Genomic DNA, 18,140 nt, shown 5'->3' with positions numbered 1-18,140 from the left:
CCTCTTCCCCTCCTAGAAGCTTAAACTATTTCTATATGCATTGCATATCCTGATATTTTTCTCCTTATAATTGCTTATCAGATTTTCCTCAGAGGAAAAAAATTAGTAAAAGGCGGCCAATCATGTAGAAAGAATCCTATGCTGGTACTGTTCCATGTCAGCGCACAGATGAACAGAAGTCACGAGGACACTGCTCTGTGCCAGGTCAGGGTGCAGTTGCCGTTCACAGAGTTCTCAGGAGAAACCCAAATTATCACAAGATAGCACAAGTAATGCTGTGTCCCATCTGCAGTGCTGCGTGGCATTGGAAGACCATTCCATGAAGATATTATGCACACGTCCAAATTCAAGGTGGACCCTTCCTGAAGGCAGAATCTCCAGCACACTTTGTTAAAAAGTTGAGAAGACAAAAGAACTACCAGAACACCCAGCGTTGCCTGGGTCCAACACTGGAATGACAAGCCAGCAAGTTCTGGAAATGGGTAACGGGAAATCTTATCTGCTATTTTTGTTTCCAATTTCAGTGCTGGCAGTGACGAAAGAATACACAATTAGGACCCCATAGAGTACCGTTCTTTTAATAAAATAATTTGTATGTTTTAGAAAAGCAACACCAATGACTTCCTATACATTTCTTTTGCATTCCCATACAAGCCACTTCCACATCTCATGAACAGTGCAGTACTAAGGAAAGGAAGAAACTATCCTAAACCAGCGTACCGTGGCAAATTGCTCATTTTCTGAAATTCAAACTACGCACACGTTGTCTGAAATAAAGAGGTGCCTCGCTTCTATGTTTTAGTAGATCTGTGTGTGGCTTACAGCAATAGTGCTTTAAACTTGATGCACTTGGAGAGGTTTGGCACTGAGCGTGCCAACATACACCTGTAAGCACAAGACACTGACAAATCATGCTGAACAGCTCCTGACGGTGTTTTGTACAGCTTAAATCTACTACTTTTGGTAGTGCAGAGGAAAAAGTGATTAAAATCTATCAACCCTAGAAAAACTTTCATGTAAATGTAACTTCTATTGGTACTCTTGTATTAGTTTTGGTTACTATACACTTCACACAAAATAATACTCAGCTTACTTTAGAAGTCTTGGACAAAATGATGCAATTCTAAATGCCAAAAAAATTATTACAAACAGAACCTGGGGCACACAAGAAATTCAAAGTCTTGAGTATAGTCATGAGGTTAAAGTAATTCAACAGAAACCAAGTGCATTTTGAAGCAAACATCAATTAATATATTACTGTTCATCCCTACTACAATTACATTTTGCCAGTCACTCCAACAGCACATTGTTTAAAATGTAAATATTCTGAACTTACTGTATTTAACTAATCGTCCAAGGTTTCTACATCAATTATTTAGAACAACCCCCATCAAGAGCAATTCATCTTAATTTTGTTTCCGTGTAAATTGTTTATCATTCATATAAAAGGGTTTATGTAAAGCTCTTCACTTAATTTGAAAAAAACCCAGAGAACACAATTGGTACAATGCTGTTTTATCTAAAAATGCCAGTTCACTCAGGCTGAAAACAGCTCTTGATTCACGAGGTAAGAATGCTGCCATTTAATGCTTGCACAAACGCACAGAAAGGACAGTTTGTGTACACCTTACTTCCCATATTTGGATTCTAAAACACAACTTGCACGCTCTTCTATCAGTTCAAACCCAAACAAATTTATTCCAGGAACACAACTGACAACAGACACAAGACTGATGCACGTTTTTTCCAACTAATCTTTTCGGATCTTGCGGAGTTGTTAATCCAGGGGAATGACAACAACCTCGATCAGCTTGTAGCCAGTCATAAGTCATGTGCCTGCATTTTGTCTGACATATTTACACAACCTCTACTCTGAGATGTAATTTTTAACACCTGTAATCTTGTTTTTACTAAATCATTCCCCCTGCCGCCCCCCGGAAAAGTTACTGAAACTGCACACGTAACCTATTTTATATTAGAAAGCGTACCTATTGCTTGCGCTATACAATGCTGAGCAGGCACCGAAAGCAGTTTAACTGCGAGTAAACGCCAGTCCAGCTCCCAGATGCTCTTCTTAAAGCAAACACGGATCAACATGGCTCCGTCTCGCCTCGCAGTTAGTGGTTTTCAGCACTGCTGAGCAGCAGCCAGCACAGGCCCCCGTCAGCAGCGCGGGGAGAGACACCACCGCTGACTGACGCCTCTCCTCTCCATCGCTTCTGCACACGCGTTACCTAGTTAAGTCCCTGCATGAGGGCTGGAACTCGGCACACGAAAGACTTCCTTCCACGTCTGGACAACAGAGAGCTAAACACGCAGAGTTCTGCACTTTGGTGGCCGAGGGCTGTGCCTGGGTTTAAAGTGACCAAGTCCTGTATCACATCCAGCTGTTAAAGCGTGCACTGGGTTTTAGAAGTGTCTAACCTCTCTAATTCCCAAAGGACAACTCAAAAGGTAACCCCAAGTGCATATTTAAGCATTGCTGGTTGAACTTGGGAATGCTTCTCAATGTTTATTAAAACTCAGAAAATCTTTGTATATTGGAAACTTGCATGAAAAAGTGAAAAAAAACCTCTTCTACTAGAAGCTAGAAGGTTCTGGCATGATCACTACATCACCTGGAAATGCAACACACTTACTCAGGCACTTAATGTTGTAAATCCTTACAGTTAAAATACAAAAAGTGCTTCTGTGCAAAAAAAAACCCCAAACTCACCTTGCTTATTTCTTCAACAGAAGGCCACAAACAAATGCAGTGTCATTCCTTAATGCCATAAATCTCAGAATTCAACAGGCAGTGATTTAAATACCAACTACAACATATTTACTGTACAATTAAGCTGCGGTGTGATTGGTTTAATAACCTTAAAAATTCCTAATACTACACAAGAAAGCAAGGTGTCTCAGGGACACAAGACAGCAAGGTGTCTCAGGGAAACGGGAGGAGGACCCTACCTAAATCCACCATGAGAAGACGAGTGAGAGCAGTGTAGAACACAGTCCGGCACCTGAGGTCACTGAGGCTGTAATTCTCGCTGATGCCCAAGAAAGGGAAGTGCTTACTCTGTTGAAACAGAAGTATATGAAAAATTAAGTGTTCTACAAAATTTGTTACACACAACATTTTTTTAACATAGGAAGAAAACTTACCGTGTGATTCTGCAGCATGAATTTCACAGCCTCTATTTTCACGAGCTTTTTCAGGAGACTATAAGTAGCAGGCGTTAAGGAAAGGTCAGCCTCACGGCGCTATGATTGCATTATCAGGTCGTACAAACTTTCAGGAATCTTTAGTGAGAAAGAGATCCTAACTGAAACAACAAGAGATGTTCACAAAAAAATCGCTGAATTTCATCTAGAAATATATGTTATATTCTTTACAACATTAAAGACCATAATCTATTATTAATTAAAGCAATTAGTTTTCATCTTTTCATGGCACATATTCTAGTCACAAAAGAGACGAATGTAGTAAATTACTTTTACCATTAAACGGAGAGTTTCTGGTAATAAATGGTGCTGTTTTTTCCCCAGATAGACCTGTGTCACCAGCATGCTGGGGGGGGGGGGGGGGGGGGGGGGGGGGGGGAAAAAGTGGTTTTACAACTGCCTGCATGGTAGATGCCGGGCACTTGGCAATGGGACTGGCTGCCGCCCTATGCAGCGCTGAAGGTACAGCCTCAATCACAGAGGTGATCTCCAGACCCCTCAAAAATCACATTTCATTTGTTTCAGTTACAACAGATAAAACCACATCTCACACACACTAAGCTAAGATACCAAAGTATCTTTGGACCTATAACAAGTGAACAGAAATGTCTGAAGAACATACAAAGTTTCTGAGCCAGAGCAAAGTCTGTAACACGGTGGTACAGCTGGGAATTTTGGATGCACAGGAATCCCAGTTTCTCTGACTTAAATATAAAGCACATCTAACTGACTACCGCTAAGCATGAACTGAAATCTCCCATCCACAAACTGGTTAAATTTGAGCCAGTGACAGTCCAGCTGGGAGGGAAGTACAGCTGCACCGAGCTCAGCACCACTGTGCCCTGCCCCCAGCGCAGGAACCTCAGGATCAGGAAGGTCTGCTGCTCCGGTCTCCACATCCCACCGGCAAAGCCCCCTGCCTCCGGGGCTGAAGCTCCTGGCCCTGCACCAGGATAAGGTTGACTCTGCACCTCCTTGTAAATGACACAGAAGCACCGTTTTCCTGGACTGCATATATTCTGCAGATCACGTGGTCTAGCATGACTTCCTAGGCAGTTACACCCAATGAATCGTAGTATTTTTCTCTGGATTTCTTTTAAGAAATTCTATTAAATCAAAAGTTGAGTTAGCAAAAACTGTGTTATAGAAGCCTTAAAGTTTGGATGTTTCACAACCTGAACCCTCTCCTAGCTGTGTGCATTACGAACACCTTTAATAGCATCAGCACACTCCAATTCTCTGGCTCAGGTGAGTCAGACATTTGGGGTTGGGCAAAGGAGATCATGCTGTGTGTTCCAACAAGAGCCGTGCCGACATCTTCGTGAGCTTTGCACGGCTATACCCTGTGCCCCGAGGGATGCCTGCAAAAAGGGAGCGAGAGAATGGCCAAAGCAGCCGCCTGGACTCTCTGACCCCGCTGCTTCCCCGTTTGACGTCAGATGGCAGCGGGTCGGGCTGCACGGTCTCAGTTCTGCATCTGCACAATGGGGATATAAAAGCTAATGCGCTTTTTTCAGGGATGTCACGGAAAAATTCAAACCCCAGCAACGCAACATTCGTAAGCACTGAAGGCATCAAAGGAGTGAAATGACTTACGGGCTTGTACATTCCGCAATGAATATTGTATAAACTGGACTCATTAGTTTACTGAACGCCGCTGACCCCTGGCATTGATGAAGTTCTTTAAGAAATAATCAGTATGATTGCTTAACTTTAGACCGTACAGTAGTGCCTACAGCCCTGTACAAACAGACGATTTTCAAACAAATACTTATAACACTTATTATTGTTACTATTTTCCTTTTTTTTTCTTGAGTGCCTGCTCCACTCTACCATTCCTGCACATAATTGATTGAAGAGTTTGATTACTTTTATGTGAATAAACAATCTCCCTTCTAATCTTAAATGGATTAAATTATTTTTAAACAAGTAAAAGTGTAAGAACAGGTTTTATAGCTGCTATTGGAAAATCTCCTGATCTAGTTGTATGATGCTGCTCCCCTGCCAATCTGTAACACTTGATGTAGCACCACCTACTCTTACACTGCGAAGCTGTTAGCTGAGGTTTTTTTGCCCCTGTTACAAGGGAGAGCCTTTTAAAACATAAGGCTAACAAAGACATGGATAAAGGATTTTTAAGCGACTATAAATATTTTAACCCAAGTTACTGTATTGTACAAAATAACAATGAAACTGTAGTTATTTTGCTACAAAACTATAGAGTGGAAAAGTTAATTATTAGAAAGAACTAAACATGCATGAGGGAGCAGCACTATGGCTTCAAAGACATAAAGGAATGACTAACATATTCCATTATGTAAATGAATTCAAAGATATTTCACGACTGATCAGCTAGGAGGGACATAATGATTTATAATTCAAATAACTGAGCTTTGAAATCAAATTGGGCTAATATATTTCAAAATATGCAAACCTGGAATAATTGTGAAAGTAATGTAAACCATGACACCAGCTCCAATCATTTGTTGCCTTTGTTGTTACTACTGTCTTACCATTTTTCTTCCTTTTTTTTCCCCTGTTATATAGTACAGTTGCTCAAATTGTGGCTTCCTTTTAATTCCAGACTATCCTTTAGAAAAAGTCTATTATGCACATAAAAAAAGAAAAATACTGATTTCTAACACTATGTAGAAGCTGATTGATGTACAGGAAAGTACTGAAATTAAATAAATTATTATTTTAACCTTTCAGGCTAGCCACAATTTAATCTATATCAAATATTGAAAATTGATCTTCTGGATCCAGCATCTTAACAACACACAGTTTCTTTCGAAGCAATATATACTTAATGCCTTTTAAAAGACCCTAATATAATGTGAAAAGGCCAAAGTTTGCAATGCCAGGAAGTAGTTATAAACTACTTCATATGTTTGAAATAAAAAGTACTTCAGTATTATTATTAAAAAAAACCCTATTGGTAGAGTTTTTAATAGGAAAAAAATACATATCTTTAAAAGCCAAAATGACCAGTGAAATTGGGTTGTACATCATTTTCCGGGAAAAAGGAAAAACAGCCTCGACAGGTGTAATTTATCATTTTTCTGATTTAATACCAAAGAAATATATTAAAATAATAAAAAGAATCCTGAAATCCTCAAAATTTGTAGTGATAAATAGCCCTCCCTGTCTTTATTGCATTATGCCTACTAACAGAAATATTGCATGGTGGATTTTGCCAGACAAGGACGATTATTTTCCAATAAAAAGTTGCATATTAAATTCCAGCACAAAAGTGGGTGTCTAATACTTCTGAAATCTTTTATGGTTTGCCACGGAACACAATTTTAAACTTAACTAATACAACATCATGGTGAAGTGAACCAGCATTAAAGCTGTCTTTGTACAACCCCACCCATCAAGGCAGGAAAGCTGCTGTTCTCTGATGTTGTGAAGTATTTCCATCCAAAAGTAATTGAACAAATTTTTGGTATTTGTATGTTTTCAGTTAATCTCTCTTTTTACTAGTCTTTAAATGTTTCACATTGATGTTTAAGATGTATATTTATGAAGGCAGTGCTGCTTTACATCCTGACTACGCACAGGGGTCTGAAACTGCTCTTGCAACAGTTACCAAGTTTCTGCAAAGAAAAAACTGCAATTTCATCACAATTCTACTCTTCAGGAGAACTTAGGTTATTAAATATCTACTTTTTCATCCTTTCCAGTCTTGATATTATTATATTTATTTCATGAGCAGAAACTCATTTCCTGCAAATATAATTTGAGTAATTTGAAAACTAAAACTACACAGACATTTCATCCTTGGAAAGTAGAATTTGCACCTATAGTTTATAATGACCCTCATTTTTGAGAGCTACCGTGTGAACACATGCCTTTGAAAACTGCCCCAAGTCAATATGGATCAGCAGATGCTCGCTGGCTTTAGCAGTAGTATGAGGCTGGTTATTTCAGCAACATACATATGTAAGTACACAGGCAAGCACTTTAAGTTAGGTGCACCATGTTAAATTTCTTGGTTATTTTGAAAGTGTTTTGAACCCTACTGAAGCAGTAAGTATACAGTTTAAAAGAGGAGAGAGCACACCAGTCCTTTCATAAATCTTATTCATGAAATACATGTCTCTCCTTCTGGTTTTGTGGAATTCCTTAGCGGTGTTCCACTTTCAAGTCCCTTCCAGCCCTATTTCTGTGATGCCATGAGAACATAAACACATGCATATTTAAAATATCAAGTTAGCTGCTTAATGGTATTTCAAGTAAACATACAGAAGTACACATTGCATGATTTTCATTAAATGAAATTCACTTACGGAATGTGGAAACCCACACTCATCTTTCAACCCACGGGAATATATTAAAATTCTTCTTACATGATTAGAGTTCTATGGAGAAATAAAATGACACCAATTGTCACATTCCAGGTGCCTCCCCCTCTGCTTGTCTAACAATCTCCTCTAGAAAATTACTGAAAAGTTGTTTTTATTTTAAAATAGAAAAGGATTTCAATATTGAACGATTTCATGAGCCCTGGTGGTTTATTATCTGTCGTATACCTTTTAAAATTGTGTCACATCAAGAACAGCTCCTACCTTTTACAAAATCTTCTTGCTTGATTGACTGACACTTCAAAGAGCAAACATTCTTCTCCAACTTAAAGATAAGTGAATATTAGAACAAGATACAAATGGTTTGCAACAGACAGCCAGTTAGCATCTATGATCTGGCTAAGAGTTTCACAAAAGTACTTGAACATAGACAAAAATCCATATGCAAAACCATGGCTGTTTTATCAGCAGTAATGATGACACTGACCCAGTGAGGAACAACAAAAATCAGGCAACAACAAAACACGTGAAGAGGTTTGTTTTTAAAATCTAACTTATGCTTCATATCTTAGAGTGGACTCGTTCTCAAAGTAGACCCAACCCTGTTCTCAATGGCTAACAGAATCCTGTTCCCAATATTGTTCAAGTCATCAATGGCACCGACTTCAAGAAGATGAGGAATGGGATAGATGATCATAAGCAACTACTTATATGATTCCTCTTTTATTTATAAGAAGTACGTAGAAATAAGCACACCTTTTAAAAACTATGCACAGAAAAAGAGAAACCACAATGAATAAGTATTAATGTCCTAAGCGGTTTAAAACTGGCATACAAACCAACAAAGGTCTCATATTAATTTTTACCATATCATTTTCAAATAATATGTTATGCCATACACAATAAAAAAGGATATCCAACAGAGAGGTCATTTAGAAACTGAAGAGTTCTTGAAATCACAGGTTCACATCTTCCCCGGTATTTAAGGTTTGTAACACTAGGATAAAAAAAAAAAAGTGTGAGATTTTATAACACATTTTCCTCTTTTTGAGAAGTGCAGTGCAGAGGCTCAGAGTAGCAGCACATTGTACTACGAATGTATTTCTGTGATACGACTTAGGATTTTCCATTTATGAGACAGAAAATGCAATAAAAACATGCCATGTCTTTTTCCTGAACAAGGGGTTCAAACATTTTTGTAATATTGTAACAAACACATTAATTTTAAAAAAATCCATCATCTGTCATAATGAAACAAATTACTTGAAGCTTACCCCTACTTGTATCTATCTTACTCACTTTTCAACACAGTATCTGGCCACTTCTGCAGTATTTATCTGCCCAATTTTTCACAAGATAAAAACAAATTGCTGTCAATTCCCTAGGAAAATTTCCATCGGAGAAACGGAGCACGGAAAAACTAAGAGCCAATTCCCAGAGCGACTGATCTACCCAATTCCCAGTGAAACTCCACCTTCCAGTTCTGCACTGATCCCCATTTTGCCTCTTCCCTACACTCAACAATTCACCAAAGCCAAGATACAGAGGGCACAGCGCACCTCCCACCTGCACCCCCCCACAGGCGCAGGCACTTTGGAAGATGCTCTGATTAATGAACCAATGCGTAAGCTTGATGTAAGGTAACACTAGACCTACTATCAGTCCTCGGGATACAAAACATACAACAACTAACTGCTTTTGCTAGCCAGCTCCTGTAGTCAGCCTTTTGGTGGAATGATGCAGCTGATGCTTGCTCTACTACCTTCCGTAGTAGGTTACACGCGAGCCGTGGAGCACCGGGGGGGACCCCCTAGCGCTGCTGCTCTAGGTCTGCGTGCAGGCCTGTGCGAGGACACCTAGGGGGCTCAGGACTGTGTCTGTCGTGGTCACCTACTGGACTTATTGGGAGGTGAAGAGGTGGTGTTAGCCTTCACGTGTAAGGGGTACACTGAAGCCGGTGAAGTGGAGGATTGTCATCTTTTTTCCCCAAACGTGGAGTGGTTAGAGCAGTAAGTTAGGAGTCACTGTCTTGTTGCCTGTCATTTCCCAGCTTTCTGAGGGCAATGTCAGGCAGGCCAGTGTCAATGAACTCGCCCAAGTCCAACTGTCCGACCCTTCATCTTTCTGTTGTAAACCCCAGCCGGGGAGGCCAAGAAGAGATTACTCCCTGCTGCCCCCCAAGCAGCTCAATTACATGTATCACTTATTTACACACTGACTACTAGTAACTCGTCCTAGCATTCCTTTGAGAACCACCGTTAGGTTGCTTGGCCTGTAACAAGTTGCTTCCCCGTAGTTCCCTCCTTTGAAGGCCAGTCCTGTGCCCTACTCTTCTGGGACATCCCCCATCCCCCTCACCTGCTCAAAAACCCAAAAGAGAGTGGAATGTCTCCCTCCTCCAGACAGGGAGATGCTGCTGCGTAAGCGATCTGCAGCAGAGTTTCTGATACTGGGATCACCTGGAGAAATAAAAACAGGCCACCACAGCCTTCTGAAGCACAAATAAAAAGACAGCAGGACCTCCTGGCTCGGTAGCCCTGGCACCGATTCCTGATCAGGGTATCAAACTGCTAGGGTGTATCTCAAGCTGCCAGGTGATCCAGAAGAAGTAATTTCAGATCTGTATGCCTCAGCTTCCTTGTCCGCAGAATACGCATAATGCTTCTGACTAAGGCGTCAGACCTACTGACGAAAGACCATGATGTGGGGGGTACAATCAGTACCAGCTACTTATACCCTGACACAGCAGGATTTCAATTTTCAATACAGAACCTGAAGAAGACATGTTAAATGCCTTAAAATCAGCATTGACTATTGCTTTTACAGGCTACGGGATGTACTATACACCATAAACTACATCTCTTTTTCAGGAAGTTATAAAGTCAAGAATGCAGTTTAAAGCATCTAACTGTTCGGTATTATTTGCTCAGGAAAAGGCAAATAACAATGCAATTACCAAAGCAGTATTCCTCAATTTAGATTTACAAACATACATTGATTTACTTTATAAAATCTCAATGAAGAGCTACAGAGGTTCAGATTGCCTTAAAGAAATAGCCCATTCTAGTAAGTCCATAATTCACAGTTTATCCCTACTACGGGGAGTTCTGGAGATGTTTATAGTTGCACTAAATCCTTAACAAGTATATACCATACAAAGCAATAAAAATGAATTTGGACTACCCAGATTTGACATCAATATAAAAATCATAAAAAGGCTATTTTGCAAAAGAGTAAAATCTTTGTCCTTCAGTAACCAGATACAAGACATTTAAAGAAAAAGAGGTCATCACAGTGCCAGCTTGAGGAAAAAATTAAAACTGTATAAGGAAGGTTCTTTGCCCAATATTCAGGGTACTTTTGTATACGTCTGCTCTTTCAGTTCATGATTGTATTTGGATGCTGAAAGATGGAGTAATAATATAAAAGCTGGAAAGCACTCATGAGTGAACAGAGGCTGAAAAATTTCAATTATAACCATAGCAATTCCCATTTCTGTTTCTGTCTTACCAGTATTAGGTGAGATGAAAGACACATAAAATGTAGTATTTTAAGAAACATCTACAAAACTTTGTAAGTATCTGAGAAAATTTGTAAAGATCTAGACAGGAATCTCATAATACAAAAAGCAGTTTTCCACTATGTAAGGAAGAGAAGCCAAAGAATGAAAGAGGAGAAAAATTTACAGCTCTCAGAGAAATCATGGCAAGACAGCACTTAAATCCAAGTGCTAGTGTCCTTGCCTTTCTCTCTCTCAAGTGGCTTATTGATTTAAAATATGAACGAAATGAAATAGAGTCAAAGGAACCAATCATAAAGTTTCAGATGAGTCACAGAAAATAAAGAGTTTCATCAAAAGCTATGCCAATGCCAAATTCACCAAAATGTCTATGATAGGTGAGCACTGAACACATTTAAAAGGCAAGTGCAGAGAAAATGGCAATAAAAAATGGCATAATTCTGGCAACAATACCAGTATCAAAAAACTATACACACACAAAATCAAAAAAGCAACAGTAACATTGATCCATGCTGGAGAGCTATGAAAATTTGAAAAATTTAAATGAAACAGCATTAAGAATACAGTACACTTTCAAATATGTGCTTTTAGTTTGCCTTTAGTAAGAAGATAAGAATAAAACCTTAGCTTCTAAGAGGTGCACCAAAGAAGCTTCCCAGATTTCTAGCCTCCAAACCCTCCAGTTTGCCAAGAGACTTCTGTCACCATGACTGCTCACTAAAGCAGTTCCATCAGCACAGCAAACACCTCTTCCCTTAATACTTTTATTAACAGGTTGTGTTTTTTTAACCTAAAATTTAGAAGGGGAAGATAAATAATGATTATATATTCCAATTTACAATTCTCTGGGAAAAGGGTTACCATATAATCTGGAGAAGAATCAAAATTCTTTCCACATTCCAAGTAATTTCATGATATTTGGCCAGGGAAAGAATCAAGGCAAAGATATCCACTTCCAGCCTCTTAAATCCATTTCGTGAATTTCATTTTTTCCTCCCCAAACCATTCTACTGTCCTTAATTTCCCATCCTGTCCTGAGCTTATGATTTAGAAAAAGACTGTTTCAGACAGTCCCACTGCTCTTAAAAGTTCCATGTGGTATACAGCGAAGGACAACCCTTCAGACGAGAGGCAGCAGCTCTTACGGCAGTAGTGGATGGGAAACGATACTGCTGGAACATGGGAATGGAGTGTCCAGCTTAAAGGACAAAACTAAAAAACTTGCAGTGCAATTTAAGAAAGAAAATTTTAAAAGGAGATAGAATCAGGGATGCAAGGTAGAAAAGCAAAAGCAAAGCACAGCCTGCACAGAAAAGGGAGTGCCGGAGTATATACTGCACGAGGAGAGAAAATCCATTCGGTCACACCGATGGTGGATAACTTCTCCATTTATCATTGCATGTCAAGGTACTCAAATTTTGCTTACAGACCAGTTGTAAGTGCCCAAGAAACTCATCCATCCCCTTCCCAGAAGGGCTAGAACCCCTCTCTGAAATGTAATGGGCAGGTTCGTTACCACAATAAAGCAGAGGAATCCCAGGAAGATTGTACTACCCGCACACACTCACTACTGTACCGCACACGCACGGGAGATCTGGTAACACGACAAAGAAGCACTTGTAAAAGTTGAGGTTGCTACCAGCCCGAGAGGATGACAACTGCTGTAAATCAGCCAGTTTGGGTGCAGTGGTTTTGTTGTAGTTGTTGGGTTTTTATTTGTTTTTATAGAGAGAGAAAAACTTTTAAGCTTATATAAGGATGACATGAATTGGAAACCTAAACTATGTAAAAGTAAGAATAGTCTTGGTCTCAAGGATATTACAAATGTACTTGTATTCTAAAAACTATAAACATTAAAAAAAGAGTAATCATACATTTTAAACAAAACTTCCGAAGTTCCTTAAGGTGTGTGCTATCCAGTTCCCATTACAGTGCAAGAAAAATAGGCATCCAAATCCCCTAAAACCACTTTGAAAATCTCTTCTTATGTGGTACTTAAGTTTCAGTAATAATGAAGATCGCAATTTGTTGGCAAGAAAGCTCTGTACAGTCATGTTTTAATTATTTCTTGTAGATTATCATCATTTACCATGAAAGGTCTCTGTGGCTCAATGACAGTGATTGGATATATACTTTTCATTACAGCTGGACAAAGGTGAATAGTTAAAAAAATGCACATTCTACCATGAATAAAAATGCCAACTTTTAGTTTGTTATGATTCATGGAGTCATATCAGTATGAGCGTTCTGAAAAATATTCATAGATCCAGACTTTTCATACTTATGTATTACTTAAACATCGTCACACAGAAAATCTCCCTATTTATATGTCTGCATATGTGCATCCACCATAGTGAAATCATTACTGCAGAAAAAAAAAAGGAAAAAACAGCTAACAGCAATGTTTGGATATGCATCTTTTATTCATGTTTCAGTTAGTCTATCCTGACTAAAAATACTAAATATTTGGGCAAATATTTTGTAAATCCATCTCATGATAAATCACCTCCATATTAACTTGGTAACAATTGAAAAGAACCAGAAGAGGCTCACGAAGAGTAAGTGAAGAAAAGGAAAGATGCTTGTGGCCAAAATAAATGCAAGGCACTTTTGGCCAAATGCCCAGGACAGGCTCAAGGAGCAGACGAAACCAGAACTACCCCAGCCGAAGTATCTTCTCGCCTCTTATCCATACAGGGAAGATCAAGGCAGGTGGGCAGCTACTGCTCTCGGGTATGACCAGTGGAAGGAGAGGACCACTACTGGCTTTGGTACAGCGCCTCGCTCCTTGCCTTGACCCACTTCCCTGCAGGCCAAGGGCTGTGAGCACATGTGATGTGGCTGGCTGGGGAGCAAGTACGAGCAACAAGGACAGAAAACTCCAGAGATGGAGGAACAGTCTGTGCCTTTGAAAACCAGTACTTCAGGGCAACGGGCTGAGCAGAAGGAAGACCACAGAGAGAGGCTGGGACCTTAAGTCATAGTCCCTTTGCAGATTCTTGTCACCCACCATCGTGCACCCTACTAGCTCCTTCAAAATCCCACTACTTCCTCTTGCCTGTCTTCACCCTCACGTGGCTCCTCCCAGCTTACGCCTCCTTGAACCTACTTTACTGCTGCTATGATGCTGAACACAGCTGTGAAGACTTAAGATGCCATGCAGATGAGAAAAATTTAGTTTGGTATTACGTATTTTTTTAGTTGGCCTTTCCCCTTCCACACATACATCCCATGAAGGGATGGTCAACGCAAGGAAAGACAGTGGATGCTAAAAGAAGCATCCTATAAAATTTCTGGTAAGACTGTGATGAAAATACAGCCATTAATAGATATTCTGACTACATAAAACCCCACCCCTTCAGAAATGGTTTAACAGGAATTCAGTAAAAGGCACATTCATTAACTTCCAATGGGGAGGTGATGAAAGGTCTGGGACCTGATGTGACAGCAGTACTCTGAATCACAGTCAGAAGCTCTAAAGGACACCTATTACATTGACAAATCTCAGTATATTGCTGTACATTGAAGAATATCTATTTTATACAGCCTTTAATCCATAAATTGAACAGCATCTTCTAGTAGCTATGACACAAGTATTTCAAATTGTTCTCTGTGAAAATGAAAGCACTCCCTGAGTTTGATCACCAGTCCTCCACTGCAAAGCTACTACTAATGAATTCAAAAGAACAGAGTAAAGCTACATATGTGAAAATGAACTACCGAAAACAGACCCAGGGAAAGTCAACACAAACTGTTAAAAATCTTGAGAAATCAAAAGCAAAATGCCATTTATCCATCTAAGCATTGCACAGCTCACATCGGACTTCAGGAAACTAGAAACTCCATGCGTCAACCACTAAGTTCTCACAAGAACAAGTTAAGTCTCTAACGGCAAAACAAAAAAATAATTACTATGTCCTGGTGGACTACAACTTGTTTGACTACCATAAATCCAATTGCTATGTTTACTCCTCACACTAAGTATAAAACGCTTCCTGCACGCATCCTTCATTGGATTCTGTAATGGCAAAGTGGCAGGAAATAACCTGACACTGTCTTCTGAACATCCCACAGCGCTAATGGCAGATTACGATGAAGTACTTTCTCCAACACTTTCTGATTTGAAAGACTGGTTGCCATTAGCCAGGCAACAATATTCTTTCAGGCATAACTCTTCTATTTCACATAATGCTTGGCATTAACAATACAGAGCCTAGAGTCTCAAACATTGTTATGCAGTTACTGTACGAGAGTACCACCACTTCAACAAGAAAGTGCACGCTAAAGATTCCCCAGTGTTTCCTTTTAACCTAATGTTAAGGAATAACATATTACAAATTTCACCTGCTTAAAGAAAAAAAAAATGGATCTGCAGGGTAAGACAGAACCGTAGACTAGTGGCTTTCTAAACAGTGTGGTGGTTAAAAATACTGACTACATCCACAAGAGAAAAAGGTGAATGGACTCACAGTCACGTACCCTGCCCACTACAGTTACAAATGTGCTAAGATCACTCTCAGTAACACAGCACCAGAAATGCTGCCAGGCTGGATTGTCCCATCAGACTGTAGCTTTTGGATTATATATCAGTATGTTATGGTTTCACACCCGGATTTTCCGATTGGCATGCTACCGTCGGGGAGAAGCTCTTTTACTTTAATTGACACAAACATGAATGCGTTTATGCGGCGGTTTCACAGCTAGCTGTTATGGCTACTGACTGAATGGTCCATTTCAAACTGCAGCATCCATTCTGTAAAATGAAATTGATCTTCAATCTAATCAATGAACAATTCATGTTTTTAGGAAAATACGGTAAGCCATGAGGAAAGAGCCAATAAAAATACAGAGGTTGTAATACAGAAAGCAGCACTGATTTTTGCTTTTCATATACCTAGTTTTCTTTTAAAATCTCCCATGTAACATTAAAACCCTAACTTTTTTCTTAATTTACAGTACTGGTGCAAATGCAGCCCTAAACACATGCAGTATTTATTGTACAACTTGTTAATGCTATGTTATTACCTCTGTTGGCAAAGGTAACAGAGATTTCCTCTCAATGGCAGCAACAAGTAGAAAAAGAGATGCAAACTGATGCATCTGGCTTCCAAACAGCTCTGCCTCCCTCCCTCCCTGCTTTTTCCTCAGTTGTTCCAAATTTCACCGTAGTTTGAAACAACCGAACGAAGCCCAGCTGCCTAGTACCATGCCACGGACTGCTTCCAGAAACTGGACGGGAAGGATCCATCAGTATTTTTCCATTTATCACCCTCCATTTCCCTGTCTCCAAAGTATACTCCAGACAAACATCAAGGTTCGATGGGTACTATTGCTACCCTAAGGCAGGATACAACACTCAGTTCTGGTTTTGAGGAAGCAAAGCATTTATGCCTTGTTTTTCTACAGAAATGTTAAGTCATATCAGAAAATGACCTTGTCTTAATTGCTCCTATTTCTCAAGGTTGGTAGTCATCATAGCACAAGTCATGTTTAATACTGCCTGAACAGGTCATGGCTAACCTGGCAAAACCAGCAGAGATGTTTCTCCAGCAGGTCAAAGTCTACTGAAAGAATTTAAAGGTCTTCTAAGTCACATTTAGAGGAAATGAAGTAAATGACAGGATGCAGCATCTTCCTCGCTCTACAATAGAGAGGTAAGGTACTCGTTTCTTTCTCACAGAACTTACTGTCTCTTGGGGACTCCCAGATTTTTTTTTAGTGAATGTTTGTAATTTTTCAGACGGACCGTTTTGTTTTGCTTCAAGAGCACAACTTATTTTAGATGAAGCTCTTGTTGAGTCAGGAGAAACTATCAAATCTCATGAAGTACATAATAAAAGACAAAATCCTGGTAGTTTTGCTGGCACCCCAGGAAAGCAGCTGCAGCAGAGGCATGAGAAAAATGTAGCTTCTCCAGAGTAATTTTCTAAGATTATTCTTAAGAGAAAGTATTGCAACCCTTAACTGCCAGAATAACACACCACCTTATTCTGCTGAATGCCAAACACCCCTTGTCTCCTTCAGAGTGAGGCCTTACAACCATCCTCTGTGAATCTACATTTTTAACAGAGCAAATGTTGCCAGATACTCCCCAAAAGCAATCCAAACGAGCCTCCCCACAACAAAGAAACATTAACTTGGTCAGTTGCCCACTGTAAATCACTGTGAAGCTTTACAGGCAATTCCACTGACATCTGAGGGTGCAGGAGTAAGACATGGGGAGGGATGGGGACCGTGCACACCAGGCTGTCACTGAACAGGAGTCTATGAAAACTCAGCTCCATTCTCCCACAAGCCATTTCAAGAAGGGATGCAGGCACTGTGAGGGATACCTCTAGCTGCAAGTTTTTATTTAGGGGCCTGCAGTACCTTTAGAAAATAAGATATGGGTGCTTTTGAAAACGGTTATCCCTTACTTCAAATGTTTATAATTTACAGAAAACATTTTTCTAGCAAAGAGCAAATTTAATGACAAAATAAAACTTGGGTTTTATGTAAACATTAAAGACAAAACAAAATGCATACAGAACAGAACCCAGGCACAAACTCACATTTTTGTCATAAATGTTTCCAGAACATGGTTGTCGTCTGTTATTCCTAAGACTTCTGACATTCGGGCATAGACCTGGAAATAAACATTTCAACAGTAACACATTAGAGACATTTGCAAGTACCAACATTTTCAGCTGTTCTGAAACCCTCCCTATTTTGATTTCGCACGAGAAAAGTACAGGCTCCAATGCCTCCCCATCCAACCCTGCTGAAGTGTTTGTAAGCGAAGGCTCAGACACTCTCGGAAGGAGTTCTGTGAATTTGGGACCAATAGGCTTTTACTTGCCCTTGCATACATTTCTTCCCACAAAGGAGATGTAAATTTTTCACATTAAACTCACCGTGTTGTTCACAAAATAATACAGTCTCTATTCAAAAAAACCCCTCTTTTATTGTAAAAAGTTGCAAAGGGATGGCGAACACATCCTTGGTCTCTGTCCTCAGTGGGATGGGGTTCAACACTGCCCTTTAGCTTGTGTTTGCAAGCACTTGCACCGCTAGTCATAAAATCTGGTAAACTGGGTACTCTTCACACATTCAGGTTTGCGTTC

General features: G+C 39.7%; 1 protein-coding gene across 3 annotated transcripts in view; it reads right to left on the bottom strand.

Annotated features, from left to right (window-relative positions):
• Positions 1-18,140, bottom strand: part of RANBP17 (RAN binding protein 17) — a 163,398-nt gene that overhangs the window by 59,520 nt on the left and 85,738 nt on the right. For all 3 annotated transcript variants that reach the window (XM_040602991.1, XM_040602990.1, XM_040602992.1), the window contains exons 15-18: positions 17,589-17,662; positions 8,434-8,514; positions 3,151-3,214; positions 2,956-3,064 (exon numbers count right to left, since the gene is read on the bottom strand). In XM_040602991.1, the coding sequence (XP_040458925.1) occupies positions 2,956-3,064; positions 3,151-3,214; positions 8,434-8,514; positions 17,589-17,662 (328 nt within the window). The remainder of the gene's footprint in view (positions 1-2,955; positions 3,065-3,150; positions 3,215-8,433; positions 8,515-17,588; positions 17,663-18,140) is intronic.

Source organism: Falco naumanni, chromosome 8 (assembly GCF_017639655.2).
Source record: "Falco naumanni isolate bFalNau1 chromosome 8, bFalNau1.pat, whole genome shotgun sequence".
NCBI classification, from domain to species: Eukaryota; Metazoa; Chordata; class Aves; order Falconiformes; family Falconidae; genus Falco; species Falco naumanni.
This window is presented reverse-complemented; position numbering and strand designations above follow the sequence as displayed.